A 27,114-nucleotide genomic window follows, 5' to 3' on the forward strand; every position below is an offset into this window, starting at 1 on the left:
ATATTTCAATACATATCTTATAAAGTATTCATATATGTACAATATAGACCAATTTTGAGCTATTCTGATATCAGTATATTAGTTATTATGAACATATACTATCAGAACTACCATTTGCATATAGTGCACATACATACATAACACTAGCCAACAACCATTAAAAAAAACAAATCATAGACAAGTACAGATTATTCACTATTATATTCTAGAGCCAATTCCAATAAGTGTGAGGGCGTACCGGTGTTACAATTTGAATTATTGGTGGAAAAAGTGGGCGCCACCACGTGGACCCGGCTTGATACTCTTGCTCAGGGCGTTACGTGGCCCGTGTGCGGCGAGATATTAGCCCTCCTGATACCTAATTCAGCACCTGTCGCTACCTGAGCCCGCTCTCAGCGTCGGGCACACTTATACTTAACCACAGTGGGCTCTTAGAGCGTCTCACACGCCGCTGACTGGGTTAAGGACCCACGTGCCTCCCCCCCCCCCCCCCCCCCCCCCGAACACAAAGACACGTGATTCAATTAAGTTGGTTTTATTTACTTACATGTTACACGCCCTCATACAATCCTTCCGTGATACTGTTAAAAAACGCCCGAGGCACGAATCGGTTTAGTTGAGGAGGCGGACCACACACGTTGTTGCCTCAAGCCTTTACTTAGAACACAGGTGGTTAAAAACTCCGGAGAGTATATAAATCACTAATTAAACAGCCCCACCGACCGAGAGACCCTCAGGGTGAAGAGAAAACGATTTTAATTAATTAACTGAACCGAACTACTTATCGGAGAGACAACGGTGATGTCCTCAGGGTGTCTGCAGAGACGTCCGCTCTCGGCCGGCTGTAGAAGGAGACTGGGGTGAGACAAGGGCTTGCGGCAGGAAACATGGCGCTCTTTATAAAATTACCAGATACACATCCATGACCAGACCGTCTGTAATAATTACTTATGTGATAAAATATAGTTTGAATAAAGTTATGTGTTGGTTCCATCGTCGCCCGCTAGGGAGCGTTCGTGGGCGTGCTTGCACGTACTTTATTACAAAAATATAACATATTAATAAAACAAAAGGCACTCACTTACTGAATCGTGACACTATTTTAGGGGCGAAAAGGAAAGGTTACAATAATATTAATTATAAATAGGGGTGCGGCGCACTGCAGCTAAGCGCCCTCTTGCCGGGCTACCAACACACGCACACTCTCGCTGGCGGGAGGTTTGAATATGAACAGAGGATGGAGGTGTTTGGGCGGTGGCATATCGGATTCGAAAGGGGGCCCCAGGCCCGGACGACGTCAAGTGTATTATCAACAAAAGAAAATAATTTTTTTTAAATAACAATATTTCAATATGAAGGAAAATCTGTATTCTGAAGTTCTTGTATATGTTTGGTATCAATCAATGTAAATTAATCAAACTTTGATAAAAAAAAAAAATCCCAAAAATGATTAATAAATAAAAAAAATTATTGCCAACCAGTTCTGGGTTTTGCATGAGGGTTCAACTTCTCCGACTTCTGAGATTACAGACAAGATTTTAATTAATAATACTATTGGCTTCATTACTAGATTATCTTTCAACCTATAATTTATTATTTGAATCAGTTCATTGAACTCAAATATTTGCAGCAATTTGTTTAAATGTTCATGAACTTGGATTATTTAACATACAAATGTAGGTAGGCTTACTAGACATTTAATGCTAGAAGATTGTAATCACATAGGCCTGATTTCACATTTACAACTAAGTCTTGGATGCTAGACTTTGTAATTCTTAAAATTATGAAGGCTTCCATGAGCTTCATAGGAAAGTGTCAGCAGGTGAAAAAGGATAGATGCAAAGGTTAAATCAACAAGTATTTCAATTAACACATTTTGTTTTAATCGTGGGCAAAAGCCTCATGTTAGATCCTCATACAATTACACAAACCTTTTACATAGAAATTAATGCAGATTAATTATCAAAGGGACACAGAGACAATTATATAAAATTAAGTAATTATCCCATAGAACAAGAGCACTAGTACAATTGTCACGGCGTGTGACCATTAATATGAAGGCAAAATACGTGAACGTATTTTCAATATGACAAATACAATTAGTAATGAATAGTATTGGATAGTAAAGAATAATCTCTCGTTAAATTAACGTCAACAAGTAGAGAAGTGACTTTTAACAGTAGTAGAATAATAAAATTCTGAAAAGGGCTGTTTCAAAAATTGCAAACATTCCTACACATAAGAAGCCCTTAATTTCAGACTTCATTCTGTATACTAGTCATTATCTGCTGCTCACGATCTGTAAAGGTAAGGTAATTAAATTAATGGGGGGAAAGGTAAAAAGCATTTGGTTTGTGGTCTTATAAATGTGGTCATTAGAGGCAAACATTAGGTCTCTGTGTTTAAGTGCTCACTTTTCTGTCAACAAAGTGATCTGGGTTTGATTCTCAGCATGGTCATTAATGGATCTTTTGATAGTGGGTAACATAGCAAACATTGCAGTGGTTAGTTGGTTTTCTCAGAGTGCTTACGTTACTTCACCCATACATTCTGTCATTATATCATTAGCATTTTATAGCCCTTCATTTTTTTTGTAATGATCTAGAGGTCACCAAGCTGAAAGCTCAATTCATTTCCTTCATTGACAGATATATAAGGGTTGAGGATTTGAACCAAGCAATATAAACATTTTAATGTTGCCTGCTTCGTCTTCTATAGAAAATTAAATCTAATATTTTGAATTGCTCCTGTGCTGCACTACTTCTGAGAACGAGTAACCTGCACTTTTTAAAGCATCAAATAAATTGTTATAACCGGTTTCACTGTCTACATATCCCGGAATAGTGTTATCTGTATCACTTTTGGTACAATTTTGCAATTTATATTTTGCTAGTTCAAAAAACGATGTCATTGTTCACGTTCAAAAAGCTGTAGCTATAGCCCGCGCTTTCTATTACCGGTACCGAAGTTAACCGATCGAGCGACGATCTTCGGGACTGTTCGGGCATGTCGATCTAAGCGGGTGAACCTTAGGCTGTCCACACTCGCGATGAGGGGGCACCGTGTTGGGAGGAGTCATCCATCTGTTCCTCTAGGTGAGACTCAGCGACAGGGTGAGGCTGAGAGGATGCAAGCCCACAAGAAGTTGCCTCATCTAGCAGTCGAAGATCATCCTGGGTGGGAGCGACATCACTTGAGTAGGTGGCATCTCAGGGATGAGCCACACAGTAGATTTGACTGGAGGGGCATCCCGTAGAGCCTGGGGCTTAGGACGAGCAGAGTAAGATGCTATGTCACTGGTCAGCTCTGGAGAGCTGGTGTGTCCACTAGGGGAGGGTCCGGTCACACATTGCTTCCGTTTATTAAGTGAAGCAAGGTTCGAAACAAGTCGGGTTTGTGAGCGGAGGCTTTTCTCTACTGCTATGGCGTACTTGCGGGGATTAAAAGCACTGGTCTTACGATTACAACTAATGAAACGGTTGGACGACCTGCCCGACCTATCCGATTCTCTGGCCTTGGTCCTCCCCCGGCTCGGGATGGGCTTGAACTATTGCTTGGATCCATTCCAAACCTCAAGCAGTCTGCCCCCTTACCCAAAGAGGGTTCGGTGCTAGAAACAAAGTCACTATTAAACCTAAATTAACTACCGTAAAACGGGGTGAATAGATACACGTTCAGAGGTAAAGCACAGTGTACAGTCTTCAACCAGAAGGAAAATCACAATTAGGCTAAAACTTGGGTCTACACTAGGAGTGTTCAATAACGTAAACATAAAGTTTTTATGACATTAATTTATAATAAAAAAATTAAATATGTGTTGTATCTATTCACCCCTTGGTAGGGGTCAGTAGCTACACATGTTAAATGCCATATGTAGCTATTGGGCAGGTTTTAGGGGTCACTAGCTGCATATTTGGTGTTATAAAATTATATCATAAGGTCTTAACTTAAATATATTACAAAAATAAATTATGTTTAGCTAAATTATGATACATTTCACTTCCTATCAATGTGTAGCATTTGGCACTTTAACTGTGTTTACACATGAATGTTAAATTTGAAGAGACCACAGCCATAATTATTTGGTGAGTCCACTGCCCCCAAAACATGGTGAAAACTGAACTGGCAAATGTCTGGGTATCGGTACACATAGCCATTGAAGTCTATCGTTGGTTTTTCACGAAGAAATCAGCCGCAAAGTGGGCTAAGTTCCAAAACTTTTCCTATGAACTGTCATGGCTTGGATGTTCCTGGCTTGTTCAACCAGCAGCCAGTCATTCAAACTAATGTTTCTTTCTTCAATTTTATGAATATATGATGCTGAAGGCTTGTTCCGAGATGTGCCATTTTTATGTTTCATGTCTAGTAAAGACATGATGTTATGTGAATCACCATAACTAGAGTTTGGCAAATAATGATCACGCATTTCATCTTCAGAAATACCACCCACCTATACTCATATTATCTTCAGGCAAATCAGCTGCATGCACATCAAATTCTTCATGACAATCAACTACATCATCTTCACACACACTGCTTTCATTTTCACTAGGGTCCTCACTGCTATCAAATGTGACACTTTTTTCAGCAACTACTTGGAGTTTTCTCCCTTGTCTACGCTTATTAGGAGTATCGCCATACCTCATAGATTTTAATAAGTGGACGAAACTAGCATCAACAACTGCAGCATGATTTTCATCGGTGATGTCATCTGCCACTCAGGGCAATAGATCCAAAACTCCCTCACAACTCAAAGGAACAATTCCAGTTTTCGAAAACCCTGCCTTTATGTTTATGGACTTGTTTGCATCTATTGCAGCAATGAGTTTTGTCAACAGTCGTGGTAAAGAATTTTTTGGAATCGTAGCTAAATTTCTCCCTGGTCCCATTTTCCAAGATGTCAAAATGTTTCTCCAAGTAGATATTAGGGGTCTGAAGAACGCAACATCAAGGGGTTGTGTTAAATGTGTGGAGTTCGGAGGAAGGAAAACAAAATCAATATTATTGTCTCTACACAGTTTGATTGAAACGAAAGATAGGTGACATGACAAATTGTCCCTTATAAGGATTTTCTTTACATTTAATTTCTTCAAATAAGGGACCGCAATTGTAGCCACCCAATCATCAAAAGTTGTGCCATCAAACCAACCTGTTGCCGTTCGGTTATACCTGGTTCCTTTTGGTCCTCCTCCTTCCCACAATGAGTATAAATTCAATTCTCTATATACCACATAACATGAAAGAAGTACCCCATCTCCCGAGGCAGCAAACATTATATATGTGGATGATTTTGTTGAGTTCATCACTCGTTCGGGATATTTGCAGCCTCACTTAGTGATGATAGTTCTCTTTCCTGGGTCGTCACTCAAATTTGTTTCACCAAAATTCACTGTTTGCTGGTGGCACATTCTCCAGGGATTTTTCCAGGTGATCGAAATATGAATTTATATCTTCAGAAGATGTGGCTGCTCATGACCACTTAATGTTTTGGCATGTTCTAGGTGCGAGAATATCTTTATGCCTTTTGACAAAACCTACTGCAAAATCTGGGCCAGGCATATTGTCCTTAAATTTTGGTACTGTTCGTCCCAGTCTGTCCAAATAGCCTTTGACAATAACTCTTAGGTCAAAAAGATCAATAGGGTATCCCCATTTTGCACAAGTCAAAATCCTGTCCACTATTATATCTTCATCTTCTTTTGAGAGAACTGTTTGTCCACCTTGTTGATTGATAATTTTTTTCCTTATATACCTGCCGATTATGGTAAAATGAATGTCAAATTGTCTTCCTGCCTCCCTTAAACCAAGCCCCTTCTGAACTGCATCAATTACTTGCTGAAGAACATCTTTGTTCAGTGGCCTGTACTGCTTTCCACATGGATTTGTATTATATTTTCCAGTCATTGAATGTAGATATTCACCCATTGCAAGTCTGAAACATGTAAGCAAAGACAATATTATTTTGTCATACAGTACATTTGACGCCAACCGCACATGCTGCTCGCAGCAACAGCCGCTAGCGAACGGCTCACCAGGCCCTGGGGAAGCGCGCGCGGACGATAATGCCAGGGACAATGGTAGGAGGGGTAGTCAAGCCATTCTGGATATCAATACTAGTGACACCACATTAAATGCTAACACCAACCCTTCCAGGCGGGTACGGCACCCCCCCAGTTCATCTGCAGGATTACATCACAGATATCTCACAGTATCAAGGAGATGCGAGCGTCCAGGAGCCGACTAATGCACACCACGAAAGGCGACATGATCAGGCAGAACCAACACAACCTCCAACTAGAGTATCACACCGCGTTCCGCAATTACCAGCCCATTTCAGGGACTACTTTCTGGGTCACATCACGGCGGCGGAGTCCCAAGGGACGACGGGGCTACCACCAACTATGCCAAGGGAGGGCTTACATCCACTTTTCAATCCATTGATAGGCTCGCAGTTGAGTACAAACGAAACCATGCAAAACTCCCTACTTTCGCCCTACAATTGGGTCATGCCAGAACCACCATTAATTCAATTATAAAAACACACTCACTAGGTATGCCACACCCACTCTAACTCCCTTAGTGCGACGAGCCAGTGCACCACTTCCATGTGTGTGATGAGTGGTGTTGTTAAGCATAATGGCCTCGTTGGGGGGTGGAGGGGGGGGGGATTTGACGCTGGTGCTCCCTCTGGTTCGCACAGGCCATTACGTCCCAACAACACCTACTCGTAAGTGCATCGAACACGCCCGAGCGTGATGTTCACCGAGTGATTGAAAGTGCACCGCGACGAACACCAAGTCGACTACAGCGCCCGGCCGGGTGTGGCAATGCGCTAATGATAATTAAATCTGTAATTATTTTAAAACAACCAAATTAATAACAATTCAAAGATACTAAAATTATATGAAAATTATATGCATTTGTTAAATAATCATGTATTATCAAATATATCATTTAAGTCCAAAACTGGTCGGAGCTGTTTTCCCGCGCTTCACGTGTCTTGGCGCGAGGTCGCGCGGCTCCCTCGCGCTCAGTTGCCGTCGGGAGCTCACAGGGGTCGGTAGCTCCGCGAACGCAGAGCCTACAGATTTCGCGCCACGTCCAGGTCATCGCAATGGTTGTAAGTTTCTTCAAATCCTTTTTAATAGCTCTGCGCCCGATCCCACTCAGTCGTACGTCTTTTCGTGCGACTCTTAACTGAATACATTTAATCCCATAGGGATATTTAATATACTATGTAATCTTCACGTCCTGAGCATTCGGACAGCAAACTTGAGTCATATGCAGTTTCCAGGCTTCGAAGCCAGCGAATCATTATTCATCAAGAGCTCCTAGCAAGCCTCGTGTGTCATGTACTAACTCTCTAATCTACGTGTTTACAATTTAGCTTATTTAACCGTGTAATTTACGTCTTGCAATCTAACCAAGTAATAACTGTTTTAAACTGTAATAAGTGACTGTGTCTCATATATGTTCTCATCTAGCCGGGCTTACGTACATTTCGAAGCATTCGCACCTTGTAGTAGGTTAGATTGCAAATACCTTTACGAACATTTAATTATAGTGCTGTGTTACATATGAACGTCATTCACTGCATAGATCATTGCAGCGTATCAGCTCCGCGATAGCTTGCCCCATCCTTCACGTCGGCAACGACCACAGGATAAATCGTTACATACAATTTTGCCATCTATCCTGTTCGCGCACATCGTCAACGTATAGAATCTCTTGTGCAGCGACAGTCAGACAACAGACGCGGCCAGGCGTTGGACAAGCAGGTGTAACGTTCTTAATAAAGTGCAGTGTCTTTTCAATCAGTTTACTGTTTATTTCCAAGGCGTCCTGGGTGGCCTAAACAGCCCGGGTAGTTTTCAAACCGCGACGCGCTCCTGCCTGCAGCAACGAGGCCGAATCCCCGTTTTTGCCCCTGAGATCATTTTCAGACTAATAATCACTCAAAAACTTAAACAGGCAGCGGGAGTGGCGGCAAATTTATAAATTACACTTACTAGGTACCACGGCATGTCCCAGATTTCACTGAGGTAAGGGTCTCTGCTTTTTTTTTTTCCCTAACCTAATTACTAAGTGTATTTGGGAGGGGTCTGGGTAGGGAAGACTAAGTGTGTCTCAGGCCGAAGCCTATACGCTCTAAGCATGCAGGTTATGAACCATGCAGGAGAGGAAGCATGTATCATGTGCTAGGAGAGGATTGGCCAGCCATGGCAACGTTTTAGCCATGACTAACTCCCCTCACTGACTATTCTAAGTTAAAACTAGATAAGTTGGGCCCAGGTAAAACCTGCATAGACACAGGGAAAACCCTGGGCACTGACATGTGGGATGCAAAATTGCATGCATTAATTACAAGCAGGTTGGTTACAGGAAACAGAATGATAGTTCTGGAAGAAGAGTTGGATGGAATAGAAGGACTACTATGCAAATGGGCGGGAGCTTGGACATTTTGTCCGCATTTGGTTTGGTGGCACTGGTAGTTTCGGGGGCGACTTTGTCGTTTCCTACCAGGCTGCCAGCCAGCCTAGACTAAGTTAAGAAGGGGAAAATTCGTATACGTGGTTGAATTTAAGCTAATGTAAAGAAACATTAAATTAACATAAAATAAACATTTTAAAATATGTTTAGTTGGTAGCTTTAATTTAATTGTGCTTTTTCGCGAGCTGGTGCATCGAGCCTGCACTCAGGAGTGGACAGAGCCTCAGGTTGACCAAAGTCGGTTAGGGAAATTATCCAGTCCTTCATCACGAGGCCTTAGTCTCAGCATCTACGCATTCTTAGGCTACAGGGTGTGTGTAAGTGCACTGTCACGAGCTGGTGCATCGGACCTACGCTCAGGAGTGGACAGAGCATCAGGTTGACCGAAGTCGGTTAGTGAAATTGTCCAGTCCATCACGAGGCCCTAGCCTCGGCATCTACGCAATCGTAGGTTACGGAGTGTGTATAAGTGAACTGTCACGAGCTGGTGCATCGGACCTACACTCAGGAGTGGACAGACCCTCAGGTTGACCGAAGTCGGTTAGGGAAATTATCCAGTCCTTAATTGCGAGGCCCTAGCCTCAGCATCTACGCAATCGTAGGCTTGCGGTTGTGTGAAAAATATTAGGGACGCTGCCGGTGAGGGGGGGGGGGGGGGCCTTAAATTAGATATAATTAGGTTTAATAGAAATATAAACTAAATGAGCTGCCAGCATACATGCGTGTGGTGCGCATGTCATTTCTTGGTACAATTGGACACACACTGCCTTTCTTTGTGTGAAGCACATAGATTTGTTTCCGCCAGTCCATAACTATGTCACTGACTGTCCTGGTAATATGTTGAATTCTGAATCACGGGATGCTCCCAACACAAGCGGCAGCCCACTCCTTCCCTGAGTAATGCCACAATGAATCCCACTTATTTACATTCTGCAGCAGGCGCCATCTATCGGCGCCAGGTGCATCACCATCTTACAGGATACTAGCTTAGGCATAGAGATTAGGTAAAAAAAATACCCTGCGGTGTCTGGGGCAGCCATGTTCGTTTCAGGGAGGAGCATGCAGCACTCGCACAAGGGGGCCGAGGCCAAATGCAGGGGCCCTATTCTTGACGCTGCTGGAAGAATTCCGCTAGCGGAATTACTTGATTCCACCAGAGATTTGCTAAACCCTATTCTTGAACACTCGCTAGCGGAATTATGTATCGGAATTACGTCACAAACTACCGGAATTATTCCGCCACCTCGTGAGCTGGCGGAATCACAATTTTGGTAGAGATTTAAACGTTGTTTGTTATTTTAAACCATGATTTGTCCAAAATGGAGTCTCTGGTATGGTTCTGAAATTTTTTTAAATCGTTTGTATGTTTGGTTAGTTTAGGTTAGCTACATTTAAATCTCGTTTAATAATGCGTGTGTTTATATACTTATATTATAATACTTCATTTAAAACCAGAAATAACTTATTCGTCTCATTATGTTATGTGATTATTCAGATAAAAATACGCCATGTGATGCTTTTAACCTTCAAAATTCGTGTGTGCGTGGCGAGAAAACTTTTGTAACAATTTAACTAATATTTAATGTTTTAAGTATTACATTTTTGTTTGTGTGATTTGCAATGGCAGGTATTTAAATATTACGTTACGAAAGTTATATTTACCATCTTCCATTAAGTACTTAATATTGTACCTACTTAGCATAAAAAACATTGCAATTTTTGCTGTGTATAAATTTGTGGCTTATTTGACGTGTATTGTGATAAATACAATACCGGTAACGTAGTTTCCATATTACGTAATTCGTTTTTGACACCAAATATTGCGATTGTGTGTCATGTTTTGATGGAACAAAACTATAGTGGTAGTTAGATTATGCACATGTATTCGTTAAAAGTACATCCATCCCGGAATAATTGAAAAGTACTCGAAATGAGTCCATTTATATATGAATTTTCCACAGTGATAAGTGATTGTGAAAATAAAGGTTATCCTATTTACCCTTCCCTATCTTGCAAACAGAGCCAACATTCCTACCACGCAAATAATATGATTGAAAACAACACACACCGATGAAAACCCACACAAGTAGTATTAAAGAAGATATAGTTGAAAGATTATGTTGATAAATTCATAAGATTGTTTTCAAGAAGCCCCTACACCAAACAATTACAAACTTTGGTAAAAGTTCCGTTTTGCTTATCCAGGTGTATCTAGATATACCTTTGATTCTAATGGCATAATCCTGTACACCTGATCCTGTGTTCTATGATGCTTATCTTTCTCATCAGTTGGAATAACTTCAGATTTCGCGCTGTCGCGCGAAATGCGTCGGCGCTACGCGCCTGCCCACTGCTAAAAAAATAAGCATTATGTACCACAGGATCAGGTGTACAGGATCATGCCAACAGGATCACAGGTTAACTTGGATACGCAATACGGAACTTTTACCCATTTCCCCCCGCACCATGAGATAATTGCCAGATGATGTTCATAAAATGTTATAATTTTGTATTGACTTGCAGTTATAAAAATCTTAATGTACACATTGACAATTGTTTGCTGAATCAAGAAACACCGCATAAAATTTATTTTCACCTCAAATTTTACACTAACATAAAAAGTTGCGGCAAAGTAAGCAGAAACAAACTAAGAAACGATTACTTTTAAGTGATAAGAATTTTAAATTCTATCAAGTAAGCAGAAACAATAAACTAAAAAACGAGTACTTTTAAGGGATAAGAATTGTAAATTTTAATAAAATTCTTGCCACAAACTATCAGCACGTTTCTTGGTAAATTCAGGATTAAATTTTCCTCTGGACAAAGAATCATTTTTTTCCATGAATGATAGCAAAATTTCCCGTTGTTCGGCCGTAACTTTACAGCTCATTTCAATTTGATAAGTACGAGGATATTTACCAACACGAGGATATTTGCAAAGAGTAAACAAAACAAAACATTCAGTATTCATCCACTTCCACGGGAAATTTAAATTTCCTCATTGTGATTGGCCTTCTACCAGTGACGTCAACAGTTAAAGCAACGTTGCCACACTTCCGTAAAGACTTTTCGTTGACCCGACAATGTTGATTCCGGTAGCTACTACAGCAATTTCAAGAATTGGTTTTTTACTCTCTACCGGAATGAAACTCGCGGATTAATCCGGTAGCGGAATTATTCCGGTAGCGTCAAGAATCGGCCCCCAGGACACGACAACGTGTATCGAAGAAAAACTTGGAGGTTTGCGTCTAAAGAAAACCCACCAATTTTTTTATTACCAGATTCAAGGACAACTTGGAGTCTGCAGTAGAAAATATTACGACTTTGTAGTTTATACGAAAAATGACTTCCATGATGAAAGAATCTTGTTCGACAAAGAAATTTCGGAAAAATTCATGCTTTCAAAGCTACAACAATTTTTTGCGGAGTGCTTGCTTCCAGAGATAGCAGATCCATTAATTACACGAAGACTAAAGGCGCGAGAGCCTAACTTTGTAAAAGAAGCTCAAGAATCATTAAAGAAAAAAAATTAGTTGTCTGTAAAGTCGGTTTACGAACGATCGTTTAACGTGACGTCATAACAAAACATTGATGAAATTATTGCATACCTACTTTTATGAATAAAATTGAATCATTTTTATTGAATTATCACTATTTTGTATGGATACAAAGGAGTGAAATGAAATCTACAATTTAATTAATAGATTTACTTTTAATTGCACTCATTAATTCAAATGTTTATTACTTTAACGAAGAGATTATTTTAACTATAACTTTTATTAGTGATGGGTCGAGTCACCCTATTTCAGCATCGAGTCGAGTTTGAGTTAAACAAAGAAATTTATCTTCGAGTCGAGCTCGAGTCGAACTCATAGAAATTTGTCTTTGAGTCGAACTCGAGCCGAACTCATGGAAATTTGTCGAGATGAGTAAAACTAAGCGAGGTTCAAGTGGCAGAATGATGAGTAAAATAAATATAAGTTAAATATTTCTCAATATAATATATGTAATTAAATATGAAAAAATGTTTACCTGTAAAATTAAAGTTTCTTTGAATTTGTTCTAATTTCTCAAAAGACCACTAAATTTAAGATACATAAATTTAACATTACAAATATAAAAGTAAAATGTTCAAGATGAATGTACAAAAATCACATTAGTCCATGCTATCTACAAGTTTTTACAAATTATCATGGAGGAAGACCAATTTCTCAATTGTCTTAGGAGACAGGTTTTGCCTCTTCACGGTCACCACTTGACCTGCTTTTGAGAATAGCCGCTCGCTGGCTACTGATGTAGCAGGTATTCCCAAATAATGTTGGGCTACAGGGGCTACACGTGGAAACCTTGTCTTATTGTTTTTCCACCACGCCAGGGCATCGTCTGTCCTATTTATTACGGACTCTTGTAGGAATGTCTCAACCTAAAAAATAAAACACAAGACCTGACAGTAAGTGCCGTGCTTTACTCGCAATAACTTATGATGTCTTTCCTAAGAATTAATTTTTATTCTTACCTCATTTTCTACCACATCCACCTGATCAATTCGAGGCTTTGTTTCCACTGACTTTATTTCAAAACACCCCCACAGGTCATGTGCAGATGTAGATGCTTGTGGAGAAATGTTTGCTGATGGTTTGTGAACTCTGTAGTTTCCTTGAGGGTCCATCAGCTTTGCCTTTTTTTTGGCCTCCACAACTATCAGTTTCTTTGCTAGCAGCTGTTCATGACTTTCAGACACAACACATTTGAACCGTGGGTCAAGCACAGAGGCTAGCAAATAGGTTTGTACTTCTTTGATACACTGAAAACGAGTGGCCAGTGACTTGGAGAGTTCCCTTGCCAGTGTAACTCCACTTCCATATTCTCCAGAATGTAAACTCAAATAGTTTTTTAAATATCCTTCTATGCTAAACAGAAGAGGTCGGACAATGGAAATAGTGGGGGAATCTTCTCGGCAGAGCTCTTTCGTTGCCAGAAAAAGAGGTTTCAAGATGGTAACGTAGCCTTCAATTAGTCGCCATTCCTGTGTTGTAAGACTATCTTTGACAGTGTTTGGCAAATCTGCAGATATTGACTCCTTCTGCTCCTGAAGTCGCTCCAACATTATGTAAACACTGTCCCAACGCGTCTCCACCATTTGGCAGAGGGAGTGTTCAGGTAAGCCCAACTTAGATTGCAGTGAATGGAGTCTTTCACTTGCCTTGCTACTTTGCTTGTAATGCCCAACGATGGAGCGACATTTCTTCAAAATCTTGCCCATGCCAACTTGTGTAACAGCATTATCAATTGCAAGCTGCAAGGTATGAGCAACACAGAATAAATGCTCAACAGGTTTGCCAGTAAGAGCAGCTTTAATGTTTCTGGCATTGTCACTAACAACATAAACTGGTACGGATATGAGAAGAGCACTTATTTTCCAGTCAGCTGTTAAATGACAGATCTTCTCATAGATTGCAGCACCAGTGTGCTCTCCTGGGAAGTGTGAACAATCTAATGTCCTGTTTTGGAGACAGAATTCTGCATTGAGGTAGTGAGCTGTCAGTGAAATGAAAGGTACTTGTGCTCTAGAAGTCCACATGTCCAATGTCCATAAGAAAGACTGAGCAGTTTGTAGCTCACACTGCAACGATTCTGCAACTTTGCCCCGAGTATCTGCGTAGAGTTTGGGCACAACCGTCTTTGAGAAATGCTTCCTGCTTGGAATACTGTATCGAGGCTCAAGAAAATTTATTAATTCCCTAAACCCACGATCATTCACAATTGAAAAGGGCTGATAGTCCAAGGCAAGCATGTGTGCGATTTTTGATGTAATTGTTTTTGAGCGTGAACTGTCGTGCAACAACATTGTTTTCGCCTCAAAACTTTGAATTATTGAAGGTTGCCCTACACATTTTGATTTTTTGTCTTTTTTTTTGTCTTCATACTGACGCTTTAAGTGAAAATGCACATCCAAGTGACGAATCAGACTTGAAGTTGATGATGACGGAGTCTTGTAAATTTTTTTGCAGCACTTGCATCTAGCTGTCTGATCATCAATTTGGTAAATATGTATTAAAAGGATTAGCGCCAAAAAAAATCGTACAAATATGAAATAACTTTCATTATATTCTATCTTACGTACTCTCTTCAGAACCGCCTGCGGAGATAAAAAATTCCAATTACTTTAGGAGATATCGAATTTTTTAATCTTCATTTTTTGGGGATTTTTTTTTTAAAAAAAATTTAAAAATCCGAAAATACCTTTATTCTGTGCTCTTAAACTTCCTCTTTTCATTAAACCCGGCTGATATAAGAAATTCCAAATACTTTTGGAGATATCAAATTTTTTAATTTTCATCCTGTGCACTCGTGCGGCGATAACGGTTGCTTGTTTACAAGTATCATTTTTTTTTTTGCGATGTTCCCGAACGGAGAAACCTAAGATGCACATAGAGTTCTGCCATTCCCGATTACACCCGAACAATTCACCTTCGGCCAACCTCGGGTTTATTTATTAATATTTCTCTGTTTATTTTATTGTAGCTATACTAACCTAACTAACCATCCAAATGGTTTTAAAGTGTTTTAATGTATCTAACCTATCCGACCACTTTTAATATTTCAATTCATTTTTCCTGCGCAAAAATAAATAAATCCCGAGGTTGGCCGAAGGTGAATATTCGGGTGTAATCGGGAATGGCAGAACTTTATGTGGATCTTAGGACTCTCACGTAAACGAATACATCATGTAAAAAGAAACTTACGTGAGTTTATTCTGTTCATCCTTTTTCCCGGTTTGTTAGGTCAGGTCAGCTACATTATAAATACTTTGAAACTAAACAACCAATAAAATTAATTTTATTATTTTTAATGTCTGTTCAGTTTCAAAGTATTTATAATGTAGCTGACCTGACCTAATCTACCTTTGTCCCATTTTGTTAGGTCAGGTCAGTTACATTATAAATACTTAAAACTATACAACATGTAAAATAAATTGATATTATTTTTAATTTCGGTTTATTTTGAAGTATTTATAATGTAACTAACCTTACATAATGGAAAATTTATGTTATTTAGACATTCACGCGCACACGGCAAAATATAAAATGGCGACGGTCAAATTATTACACACGTCTGGTATAGCAAAATAAGAACGGCCATATCTCCAAAAGTATTTGGAATTTTTTATCTCCGCAGGCGGTTCTGAAAAGAGGACGTAAGATAGCATATAATGAAAGTTATTTCATATTTGTAAGATTTTTTTTGGCGCTAATCCGTACAATACATATTTACCATCAATTTTTTCAAAGAATTCCCAAATATCTGCTCTTGTTTTCTGTTCGTCACTTTGTGACGTCCCAGGCCGTACAAACATATCCATTCCACTAATAATAAACCGTTTATGATTAATACGACGCCGGCGACGTAAACATTACATTGAAGTGTAAACATAAACTTCAACAGCCTCAATTTTCCGTTCGGCCATGGAAAACTGGTTGGAGATATCAATTATTGTCTATATCGATTTGTCAAAGTGGCAACATTCCCTGGCTGTATGATGACTTACGTAGGCCATTGGCCCGGAGTTAAAATGGCGGCTAACTAGTTTTTAGTAGTAAATATTATTTACTTACAAAGCTACCCAAATACTGACGTGATCTTGTTCATGATTGAATCTAGGGAACATTTTTTAATTCCATTATAGTTAAATAAAGGTATTTTGTTGCAATTAGAAATATTAAGTGCATATTGAAGGATGGGATGCACTGTTTGCGGTTATACACGATCGAAAATAAATTATCTTCCGACTTTGTTTTCAAGGCTTTCAGTGTTGGATCAGAGGTTTTACACTAGGTAGGCCTAAATAATACGTTTTATTTCATTTTAAAGTGCATGGTTTCGGATAAGTACCTTCACGATTGGAAATTGTGCAACATTATGGTAGAGCCGAAAACTAAACTTTGACGAGACTCGAGGACACAATCTTAATCAACTCGGTTTTCGAGTCGAGTTTAGTTTCGCCGGCTCGACTCGACTCGCTCGATTTTTCGAGTCTCGACCCATCACTAACTTTTATACATGTTTGCTAATTAACTTCTTCCAATCTGTGTTATTCTGTTAAGGATAGGACGATGATAGGAAAAGTAGGAAACGAATGGGATTGTTTCAAGTTTAATGTGCCTCGAAAAAGTCAAATCGATGGTTGTTCCAATCGAGTGGAAGATAGATAGATGCGGCGCAAAATACTGACTCTGCATCTGAGCTAGGTAACATGTATGTGTTTGAAGGGAATTGGTTTAAGTTATTTAGAGGTAAAGAGAAATTTCTCACAGTATGCATTATGGTATGCTTGATAAGATCATTGTGATTAAATGATTTACTGCACAGCTCACACTTGGAGGGAAGCCACCCCTGAATGTAATCTGTTGTGTGCAGTAAGTAATGTTTTTCTTTTAAATATTTGTTACACAAATCACACTTGAAGGGATGCTCCTCTTTATGTAACTTTGTGTGTAACTTGGAGTGTACAGCCAGATAGTTTTTACAACGAAATGACTTACTACATACTTCACACTTGTAAGGACGCTCTCCTGTATGTAACGTGTTGTGTACAAAAATATCACTTTTAAAATGAAATGACTTACTACATAATTCACACTTGAATGGAAACTTCCCTGTATGTAATCTGTTGTGATTTGTAAGTGTAGTTTTCCTAGTAAACGATTTGTCACACTGATCACACTTGGAACGGACGCTCTCCTGTATGCAACCTGCTGTGTACTAACAGATTACTTTTACAACGAAATGACTTACTACATAACTCACACTTGAAGGCACGCTCTCCTTTATGTAACCAGTTGTGTCTATAGAGAGCTGTTTTCCAAGTAAACGATTTGTTACACACTTCACACTTGTAAGGATGCTTCCCTATATGTAATCTTATATGTTCAATCAGTTGATATTTCAAATTAAAAGACTTACCACATAATTCACACTTAAAGGGAAGCTCCCCCGTATGTAATCTGTTGTGTGCAGTAAAATCTTCTTTTCTAGTAAATGATTTACTACACTGATCACACTTGAAGGGCCGCTCTCCTTTATGTAATCTGATGTGTACAAACAGATAATATTTACAACGAAATGACTTGCTACATAATTCACACTTGAAGGGACGCTCCCCTGTATGTATTCTGTCGTGTGTATGAAGTGCTCGTATCCTAGCAAATGATTTACTACACACATCACACTTGAAAGGACGCTCCCCTGTATGAGATCGGTTGTGTTTGAATAGTTTACTTTTTCTATTGAATATTCTGCTGCATATATTGCACGTGAAGGTATTAGCAACTTTATGTTTTATGCTATTAGTGACTTGCTGCTGTACATTATCAAATGCCTGGTTGGTTTTCTGTGCAAGTGATTCTTCGCAGTTATCACTTGTGTGAGATGAGGGAACCACCAGTGACTCTTGTCTTATAACTAGAGCACCACTGTCTTGTTTGTCTGACGAATACAACTGCTGATGGTGTTGAAGGCACTTACAATCGGTCGAATCCTTGATGCAAACTTTAGACACCATTACACACCCACAGGTAGCATATTCTGCCACTGTATCATTTTCTGTTACACATTTAGTCTTGAGACATGAATTATGTTCACTGATATGATCAGCTCTTGTCCTGAATAGTCCCGCTAGATGTATAGTCTCCACAGCGGGATTATTTACAGCCTGCAACAAAAAAAAAATTGTTTATTAATTAATGTGTTAAGATTTAATTTGATTGTAGCAAAATGTTATGTACTATTGCATAAAATAAGGATAAAGGTGTTTATTGGCAACACTTTAAAGGTTATCATTCTGAATAAAAATTAACAATACGTATTTAAGTTTCAATTAATGTTAATTAATTAGAAACTTCAAGGTACATAACTATGATTTCAAATAGCTTGTATTTGCCTAATACTAAATATAATTTTATGCTATTTTAGAAAATAAAATTTTTAAATGTTTCTATTATATTTATTTTAATACTCTTTATAATATATTAAATAAATCATTCTGTGGTAATATAGAAAACTGATTATGTTAACAAGCCTTTGCAGCACACTTTCAGAGACTTCGCAGCACACTAGCGCGTCATGGTATAGTGGTTGGGAAATGGTCTAAACCCTATTTTTGGCGTTCAAGTAGTTAACATAAAAAATTTATAATACTAGTTGTTCTCTCACATTTTAAGACTCAAATATGTCTGTCTCGGCACCAGTGTCCAGTATATTGCACTGGTATCCTCGTTAGGAATGACTGATGGCTTTGGAGAAGCATGGACATGGTGGATGTTGTTAAAGAATATTTTTAAGTTTGGTTTTACGAAGCCTCACATGTTAGTGCCAGTCTGCTTTGATCATGATGATTATTTGATTATTGTTTATTTAGGTAATAAGGGCAAGAACATTAGAAACGATAGCTCACACAACCAATAACAGGGGTTGGGTCTCCCAGCATTGGCTGAAGTGATTCAGGGAAACCAAGGAAACCCCAATGAGTAAGGCTCTACTAGGATTCAGGCTCCCCATAGCACCACCTCCCCCCCTCGCGGGCTCCCAGCTCCCTACACTTCAAGGCCACACTGGCCGGTGAGCAGCTGTGGAGATGTGTCTCCACACAGACCAGTCCTGGTGGCACATGCTTTCATGATCCAGAGAGGAATTCCTACTTCTCAAAACTGAAGAATTGTTTAAATATAAGGTTCAGGTCTATTCTACTCCGACATACTGCTGGCTGGCCAATAGAAAAAAAACAAGTTTGACCAAGAAGCATTTAAAATGCTAGCACTCTTGTCGGATGAAGGCCCATTTGCTTCCCCCTCCTGGGTGTAATTGTTTATGGTGTTTTGAACAATGAAGTTTCTCTAAAATTAATTAAGAGTCAAAACTCAATCTTTGAAAGATAATTCAAAATTACATGTAATTTATGGAGACACAGAACTTATAGAAGGTGCCAGAATTTATATAATTCCATTCATAAATCAAATTTTATATTGTTATATTGTTGAATGCAACAAAAATGATAACATGTAGAGTTAGTATTCCTGGTACTGTAACAATGATCTTGGACTCAAAGCAACTTTTTTAGTTTTTGACACAATTTTATGGACTATTTTAGTTTTCATATACTTGTACCGACACAACACAATACTGTAATAAATCTACATTATATATATTTCTACCTACAAGTTATAAGAACTACATTGACATCAACAACCATTTATGCAAACACTATCTACACCTGAATAAATGTTGTTCTCTAATTCTATTAACTTAAGAATGATAAAAATGTAATTTTTTAATCTCTTTACTTTTGTCAAATTCCCAACTAATAACATCCAGAAAAAAGATTCCGTTATCTTAAATTTTGCTTTTGCCACAACCAGATTCATATTAATGCGTTGACATGTTTCTCAACCACTAGGTTGTTGAATTTAAACACATTTTTTCCAAAAATAAAATGTCTCTTAGAGGAAATATTCTAATATATAATGTTGGAATGAAAATCAGAATTAAAAATGACATAATTATATTTCAGATCATTCTCAATATGATTTATATATGTGGAGCTAATTACAATATCAAGTTGTATTTGTTCTGGAAATATCTTTTAATTTAACACGAAATAAAGTATTCCTACTATTCAATGTAAAGAATACTTATACAAATAGTAGTTGGTAGTAAAGCTTGTAGTCCAATAATTGCAATAAATATATCTTATTCCAATGTCCTTTGGATTGGATATAAACCTTTCGAACTATCCTAACAATCTTCCTTATGCAGGATTATGTAAAAACACATTTAATAATCTCCATTAAAAACTTGGTTAATTTTAGCCAACCGGAAACCTGAACGTTTTCAAAACTTTAAACAGGAAGTGACCTCAGAAAGACTAAACATACTTCTGTAAGAATACTCTAGTTAAATGGTAACGACCAGGGCCGCTGAGAGAATTTGTGGGCCCCTGGGCAGCTGGGGTAGTATGCCCCCTTCCTTTTTTTTGCATACCACTACTACGTATACCATAAATATATATGGTATCGTTAAATTGCATCCTTCATTTGAACATACATAACGATTTCCTAGTTACGCAAGAAAAAGAGAGCATTTGCAAGAAAAAAAAACTTAAATGGTAATCAGAAATCGCATTATTATATGAGTGTTTAAAATACATTAGTATAATAATTCATTCTGAATATAAATATTATTAAAATAATTTAAAGTAATAATACATTATATTACTTCGAAAACATCAAACACACTGAACCAAGTTCATTACATTGAAAAATTTGTAATACATAATTTATACAAATTAATTTAATACCCTTAGTTTGATGCAAAAACATAAATGACATGCATTTTAAATAACAATGATATATATTTTACATCCTCCTAAAACACTTCAATTCAAATGTGATATACTATATAAAAATGTCTAAATTTAATAACACTTCAAAAAGTTTTTCAACAGAACAGTCATTACTTCATATTGAATCACTACATTCAGAACAATCATACACTGTAGTATATTATTTAAAATTTCAAACATATAATGCATTTAAAAGGATTATGCTACTCAATAATATTGATTTACAAACAATTAAATAGTTCAGAAGTAATCACAACAAATTTGTTTTCCATGCCTTTTTCAAAGCAAAATCGTTAATTACATCGTCGTAGTTCAATGACCGAGCGAGATCAGGCTCTAAGGCAAGCAAGGTGAGCCCACTAATCCTATCCTGAGACATGGTTGAGCGATGTACATTTTTTATTTCCTTCATTTTGCTGAAGAACCTTTCGGCTTCGGCAACTGTCATGGGAATTGTGCAGAACACTCGAACAGTGATGCACACGTTTGGAAATAAACTATCCAATTTTAATCTCCGTAGTGTGTTTAAAAGCTGGATTGGTTTCAACTGGTTTGGACCAATATTTGAAACATGAATTGATTTGAGACGTTTCATTTTATCATATATCTCTTTATTTATGTCCTCGGAATATTTTTCACACAGCTTCATGCACATATGTTCAATGTCTTGGTCATCCATATCCAGGTAGTTCCACAAACATTCTCTGGCGACAGTGAATCGTACAGTCAGTCCATTAACAACTGAGTCAATAAGTTTGTAAAAAACATTCACTCTGAATTCCTGTTCTTCAAGTGTCTCGTTCTCATTCGTCAGAGACATTGACTCATCTTCTTTGATTTCATCATGGAAACATTTTCTTTTCTTCATTCTTCTCTCCTTAAAATCAGTATCGATCGGAAAATCAGTATCGATCGGAAGATCAGTAGCCATAGCCTCGGCTACTAACCGTGCTTTGATTAGAAGATCCTTCCATTAATCACGAAGCTCCTTTAGTTCTTCAATCAGATTGTTGATATTTGCGACTTCTACATCGAGAGTCGCATCTCGGGCTTGTAAAACTTTGTTTCTGAAGTCAATTGCTACGAGTATTTCCAACCAAACTGTAGCCATTAAACACATTTGAAGGACTTGAGATATTGTGAAATTCCCGTAATTTCCGTTTTTCATATACGTAGCTGATAGATTCATTTCTTCGCATTTATTTAGTGCACGCTTGATAAGGAGCAAATGTTTAGCAAATGGTTTGACACTATCTACTCGAGCAGACCATCTTGTTCTAGAAAGGCTATGCAAGGAACAACCAATTTCTTTCTGCAATACCTCCCATCGCTGTGGGCTACGAGAAAAGAAATTATAAACTTTTTGGACCATTCCGAAAAACGTGATATCATCGTGACAGCACTCAGCAGCATTCAAGCCACACAAACTTAGGCTATGTGCACCACAGTTTGAAAATATAGCAAGCTTATTCAGTTCACAAATGATAGCTTGTGCACCATTGTATATGCCAGACATGTTGGCGCCGTTGTCATAGCCTTGTCCCCTGCAGTCAGCCAAAGGAATTTTATGTTTTTCCAGCTCACCAATGATCAAATTTGCAATGTCTCGTCCTGTTTTTTTATTACACGACACAAAACTCAAAAATCTCTCCACTATCATCAATGATGAATCACAATCTAACACATATCTTAAAACGAAAGTTGTCTGCTCAGTATGTGCTGCATCTGGCGTCGCATCTACTAGCAACGCAAAATATTTCGATTTTTCTTTCTCTGCAAGTATTGCTTGAAGAACCCTGGCACCTAGAAGCCTCAATAAATTCATTTTGTTAGTCAGGAGAAAGATAGTGAGCTTGTAGCCTTTTCCCATCTCTTTGAGCATTCTGTACTTAAGTACCCACTCTTTAATTTCCCAAGGTCGGGAGAAACTTGCCAATCTGCTTTTGTTGGCAATGGCTCAGACAACACAATATTTTTTTAACATTCTGAAGGTAAATCAACTGTACATATTGACGTACCAACGGGTGTGTGAAGCTAAAAAAAATTGATTATGTTTCTTTAACAAATTTTCACAACCGTCGAGTTCCGTCAGTTTAAAAAAAAAATGAATTAGATGTTCTTGGTTCAAACAGCTAAAATTATCAAGGTAAATCAATGTAACTAGTTTATGTGTCGTAAATAAAAGTAAATTGCGTCTGTAACTAAAGTATGTATATTTTAGACCTAAGGTGAGTGCGGCAGAGCCGTTGCAGGGTACAATTATTATTATACATACATTGATCACATTTTTATCCTACTAGACTACAGTAAAACCTCCATTAACGAATATTCTATTTAACGAAAAACCCCATACAACGAAATAAAATTTTGGTCCCGCCGAACCGCCATAAGATCAATACGGTTTTAACCTCTAAATACTGAATTTTATTTGTTCCGAAATAGTGAAATTCCCTTTACAACGAACTGCCGCTATTGAAAAAACACGCAAAAATAAACATCTCCTACAAGACATCCACTAATTTTTTTGCATTCACTGCTTAAAAATACGTGCGTATAACCTTAAAATAATAAGCAACATCGCGGAAGGCAATAAATAAACAAAGCATCATGGATAACACACGTCGTGTATACATGACACACTTTGTTCAAAATGGCGGGTACATTTAGCGCTAGTGGCGGAAACCTCTCGTACCATCGCTCTGGCAAGACGAACTAGTGTATTTTGCGTTTCTATGGTTAAAGATGCACACACGCAAATATTTTTAACTATGGTGTAGTACAATTTCCGTTTTTTCAGTTTACACGGGAAGCCTACATTACACAAAGGGTTGAGGACCAACCCGAACATGCCCGAAGACTTCACCTTCGGCCAACTTCGTGACTTTGTTTTTATTTTCATAACAGCACGACCATGTTGGTGGATATCAAAAACACTTATTAATAATAATTGTGAGGTTAAGTGTTTAATTCATAGAAAGAAAGTGCATATTTAGTAATAATCTTAAGATTATTATTCACTGTTATATTACAAGTATGCGTTATGTTCAGGATCTTTCAACGCACTAAATTAAAACAGCAAGCATCATGTACCTCGGGATCAAGTGAAAAACTTGGATATGAGATACTGAACTTTAACTAACTTTCAGATTTGCGTGTAAATTAAGAGATATGTATCATCATTTAGTTCATATTTTTCCTCTACAGGTTTTAAAGTTTAGCCTAGGTTGACGTAATTTTTTTCGTATCACGTGTCCAAATTGATCCCTTGGTTTTGTGGTACAAGATGCTTGCTGTTTTAATTTGTTACGTCGAAAGAGTATGGACATAACAAATACTAGAACATCACAAGACAAACAAATTATCTCAGGTGTTGTGAAATAATTTCTTTTGTAACTGTTTTACATTCATATATAAATTGTAATAACACAAGTTAGTATGCCCATGTTCTTTCAATGTACCAAATCAAAACATCAAGCAAAATGTACCACAGGAACAATGTATACAAGATCATGCCTTCTGGATCAAGGGATGAATTTGAATATGTTATACGGAACTTTTACCAATTTCACTTTCGGGACAAGTATGTATCACAATATCATTATCACATTAATGATGACATTAACATGGCACATTTATGTCATTACCATTTCTGCATTATTATGTGACTAGCATGATTATATGGGGGTTTTAGTTTGGGAGTATTCTAATGCTTGTTTTGCACAAAATATGTTTGTGTATTAAACTAGCTTTCTGGTAACGTATTTTATGCTATGGCCATGCTTATTCTAGATTTAGAACATACCTACTACAGTATATATTTTACTTGTGGTATCATATTCTATACTTAAGAACAAGCCCTACCTGTACTAGTATAATAGAACACCATACTGAAGATATATTACATTTCATTATTATTTCTCAAGATATATATCTGATGTAACAGAAGCATATGAATGTCCTCCGTCCAAAAGTTTTTTTCCCAGTGTTTGTACTTTAAGAACGTACAGGTATGTGTGAATGCACAGGTATTATAATGTAAGCTTTAAACTTTGATTACTTGCTAACCTGTAGAAATTTAAAGTCTGTTTTCAGGATAAATTCAGGGCTATGACTAGTGTCAAAAAAGTTTTTGTCTAATTTTTTTTTAGTTTGTGGAAAAGCCACAACGTAAGATTATTACCCACCTCTCTCCTAACAGCAAATAAAATGCACAGAGTAATTGTATTGTTTTGCGGCTTTTAAATGAATAAAGAAAAAATTCTGAAAAACTTTTTCTCACATCCTGACATGTATCGAAATATTTCCCAAGAGAATGTTGAGGTACTTTAAGTTGTTTATCGTTTTTAAAACTGCACAAGATTTTATTAAGTTTGTTTTAATCAACAAAAGTAAGAAGAGTAAAAATTATAACTTTTTTTTTTACTTCCTGATATGTTTTTCAGTCATTACCCAAGAGAGCAATACTTGCAGCAAGAAACACATAACTCCATATGTGACAAAATCTGATTATGAGGCCCTTGTTTTTATTGAAGCAAGCTTTTATCAAGCACAGCAGGGACTCGCACATGGCGGCACTTGCGATATCGCAATCATGAATGTTAAAACTATAAAACTATTGGTAGACTGCTTGATGTAACACAGTGCTGTCTTACAAAATTATTCCAAAGCATTTCAGGAAGCAAAAGGTATTTCGTAATTTTTATTTTCTTGTTTGCAAAAAATCTGATAAACTGTAAAATTACAATGAACACAAAACACTACTACTTAATTACTATAACATTTTATAAAATCATAAAAATAAACCACCTACTTTTCTGGCTGCTTGTCTTAAGTTTACACAAAAAATATTTACTGTTCTGCCATTAATCTCGCTTAGTGTTGCAGCATACAGTATCGCAAAATGCAGTCACTACTACAATCACCACACGTTTATATTCTATACATCTACCTGAGAAACATTAAGAGCTAAGTGCTGTTAACTTTTGTTACCATTTGTATTTATAAGCAGTAGTAGTTTTTTTTTTTTAATTAATGTGTGTAGGTGCTAATTTTGCCATTGCATTAAATCACCCAAACACTCTTTGTGATGTAGGTATACAATATTTCCAATTTTTTATGTAACTGAATGTTTGACAAATATTAAAAACAAAAAAAAAATATTGAAAGCTGTGAATACATGAAGAACAGTATACATTTAAATAAGATAGGCCTACCAAAACTATTGAGCTTATCAAACTATACATATACTTACCAAATGAAATGTGTTGACCATCTGGTGTGTATCATGTTGCCATGAATATTATTTTTCTGCTATATACAGTAGTTTCTGTTAAATACTATGTATTACTTTATTGCTCTACAGTTTCTGTTATGGACTTTGTCTCCAGATTGTCATTTATATGACTTATTCTCTACATTATCAGTACTTGTAATTGTTTCTGTTTGTTGCAGGTATGTAAGGAAATTAGAAAATGTGCTGAAACATTAAACTCTTTGGACACTCCATAGAAAGGAAGAATTATTTTCTGTTTAATGCTGGCATGTGAAGACATTAGAACATTTTCTTGTAGATTAAATTCTTTGGACATTCAATGAAAATGAATTATTTTGTGAATTTTTGTTATAATAGTGCTTTTTTTATTTCACTTAGAATTTTATTTCATTGCCGGTTAATTGATAGTAACTAAGAAAGTGAAATAATTTTTTTGGAGAAATAAAGAGTATTTTTTACAACCTTATATTTCATGATTGTCTATCTTCAAAACTTACCAAACTTGGGTGATTCATATGGAAAAAATAATGCTGTCATTTAAAGGAAAGAAAAGTGTAAACATTTTTGCTGAACGTTCATAATAAATAATTTTACCTTTTGACATGTCAGTTATCTTTAAAACACATTGTAGTTATTAGTATGTACAAGAAAGAAAGTGCAAGATTTTATGCCTTTAAAATATTAGTGTTTAAATATTCAATGTGTCTTCGTTTTTTTCATTCCACAGCACATAAATGAATTTTTTTTATAAAGTGAACATATAAATTTAAATGTAACATGTAACCTTTTATGTGGTATCGCTTTCAAGATACATTCACCCACTGTGTTGGTACATATCAAGTAAACCAACGAACAATTAGGAAAGCTACAATGATAGGGTTTTTTATACAGGAATGTTACGGATAAAATAATACAATGGAAAGAGATTACTGTGGACACAATGAAAAATTTAATA

The 27,114-nt window shown here is 37.2% G+C and overlaps 2 protein-coding genes and 1 long non-coding RNA gene across 6 annotated transcripts in view; 1 reads left to right on the forward strand and 2 right to left on the reverse strand.

Moving 5' to 3' along the window:
- Positions 1 to 499: 499 nt before the first annotated feature.
- On the reverse strand, positions 500 to 16,538 carry LOC134537908 (E3 SUMO-protein ligase ZBED1-like). Of its 2 annotated transcripts, XR_010076067.1 has the most exons (3): positions 13,007 to 16,538; positions 12,523 to 12,913; positions 500 to 5,932 (listed from the first exon to the last, which is right to left on the reverse strand). XR_010076067.1 is itself a non-coding variant. In XM_063378854.1 (2 exons), exons 1-2 carry the CDS (start codon positions 14,336 to 14,338, stop codon positions 12,671 to 12,673), a joined length of 1,575 nt encoding a protein of 524 aa, XP_063234924.1. In that variant the 5' UTR covers positions 14,339 to 16,538; the 3' UTR covers positions 4,989 to 12,670. The 2 variants fall into 2 exon arrangements, 1 of the variants encoding a protein (XP_063234924.1); XM_063378854.1 differs by having other exon boundaries at positions 4,989 to 12,913.
- Positions 16,539 to 16,624: 86 nt separating this feature from the next.
- Positions 16,625 to 27,114, reverse strand: part of LOC134537910 (zinc finger protein 271-like) — an 85,489-nt gene continuing 74,999 nt past the window's right edge. For 2 of the 3 annotated variants that reach the window (XM_063378858.1, XM_063378859.1), the window contains exon 9: positions 17,795 to 18,202. In XM_063378858.1, the coding sequence (XP_063234928.1) occupies positions 18,196 to 18,202 (7 nt within the window). In that variant the 3' untranslated portion in view covers positions 17,795 to 18,195. Of the gene's footprint in view, positions 18,203 to 23,445; positions 23,872 to 27,114 lie in introns of those variants that run through there. The other variant, XM_063378856.1, reaches the window with a different exon arrangement.
- Positions 16,768 to 26,625, forward strand: LOC134537911 (uncharacterized). The gene is made up of 2 exons (XR_010076068.1): positions 16,768 to 16,907; positions 26,339 to 26,625. It is a non-coding gene; the product is annotated as an uncharacterized LOC134537911 (long non-coding RNA).

This window comes from Bacillus rossius, chromosome 12, assembly GCF_032445375.1.
Source record: "Bacillus rossius redtenbacheri isolate Brsri chromosome 12, Brsri_v3, whole genome shotgun sequence".
NCBI classification, from domain to species: Eukaryota; Metazoa; Arthropoda; class Insecta; order Phasmatodea; family Bacillidae; genus Bacillus; species Bacillus rossius.

What these genes read in the sequence shown, in the direction of transcription:
- LOC134537908 (XM_063378854.1), bottom strand. Translation starts at nt 14,338, where the DNA reads ATGTTGTTGCACGACAGTTCACGCTCAAAAACAATTACATCAAAAATC. An exon ending in TGGATGTGGTAGAAAATGAG is followed by an intron (nt 12,914 to 13,006) that starts GTAAGAATAAAA and finishes TTTATTTTTTAG; the next exon opens with GTTGAGACATTCCTACAAGA.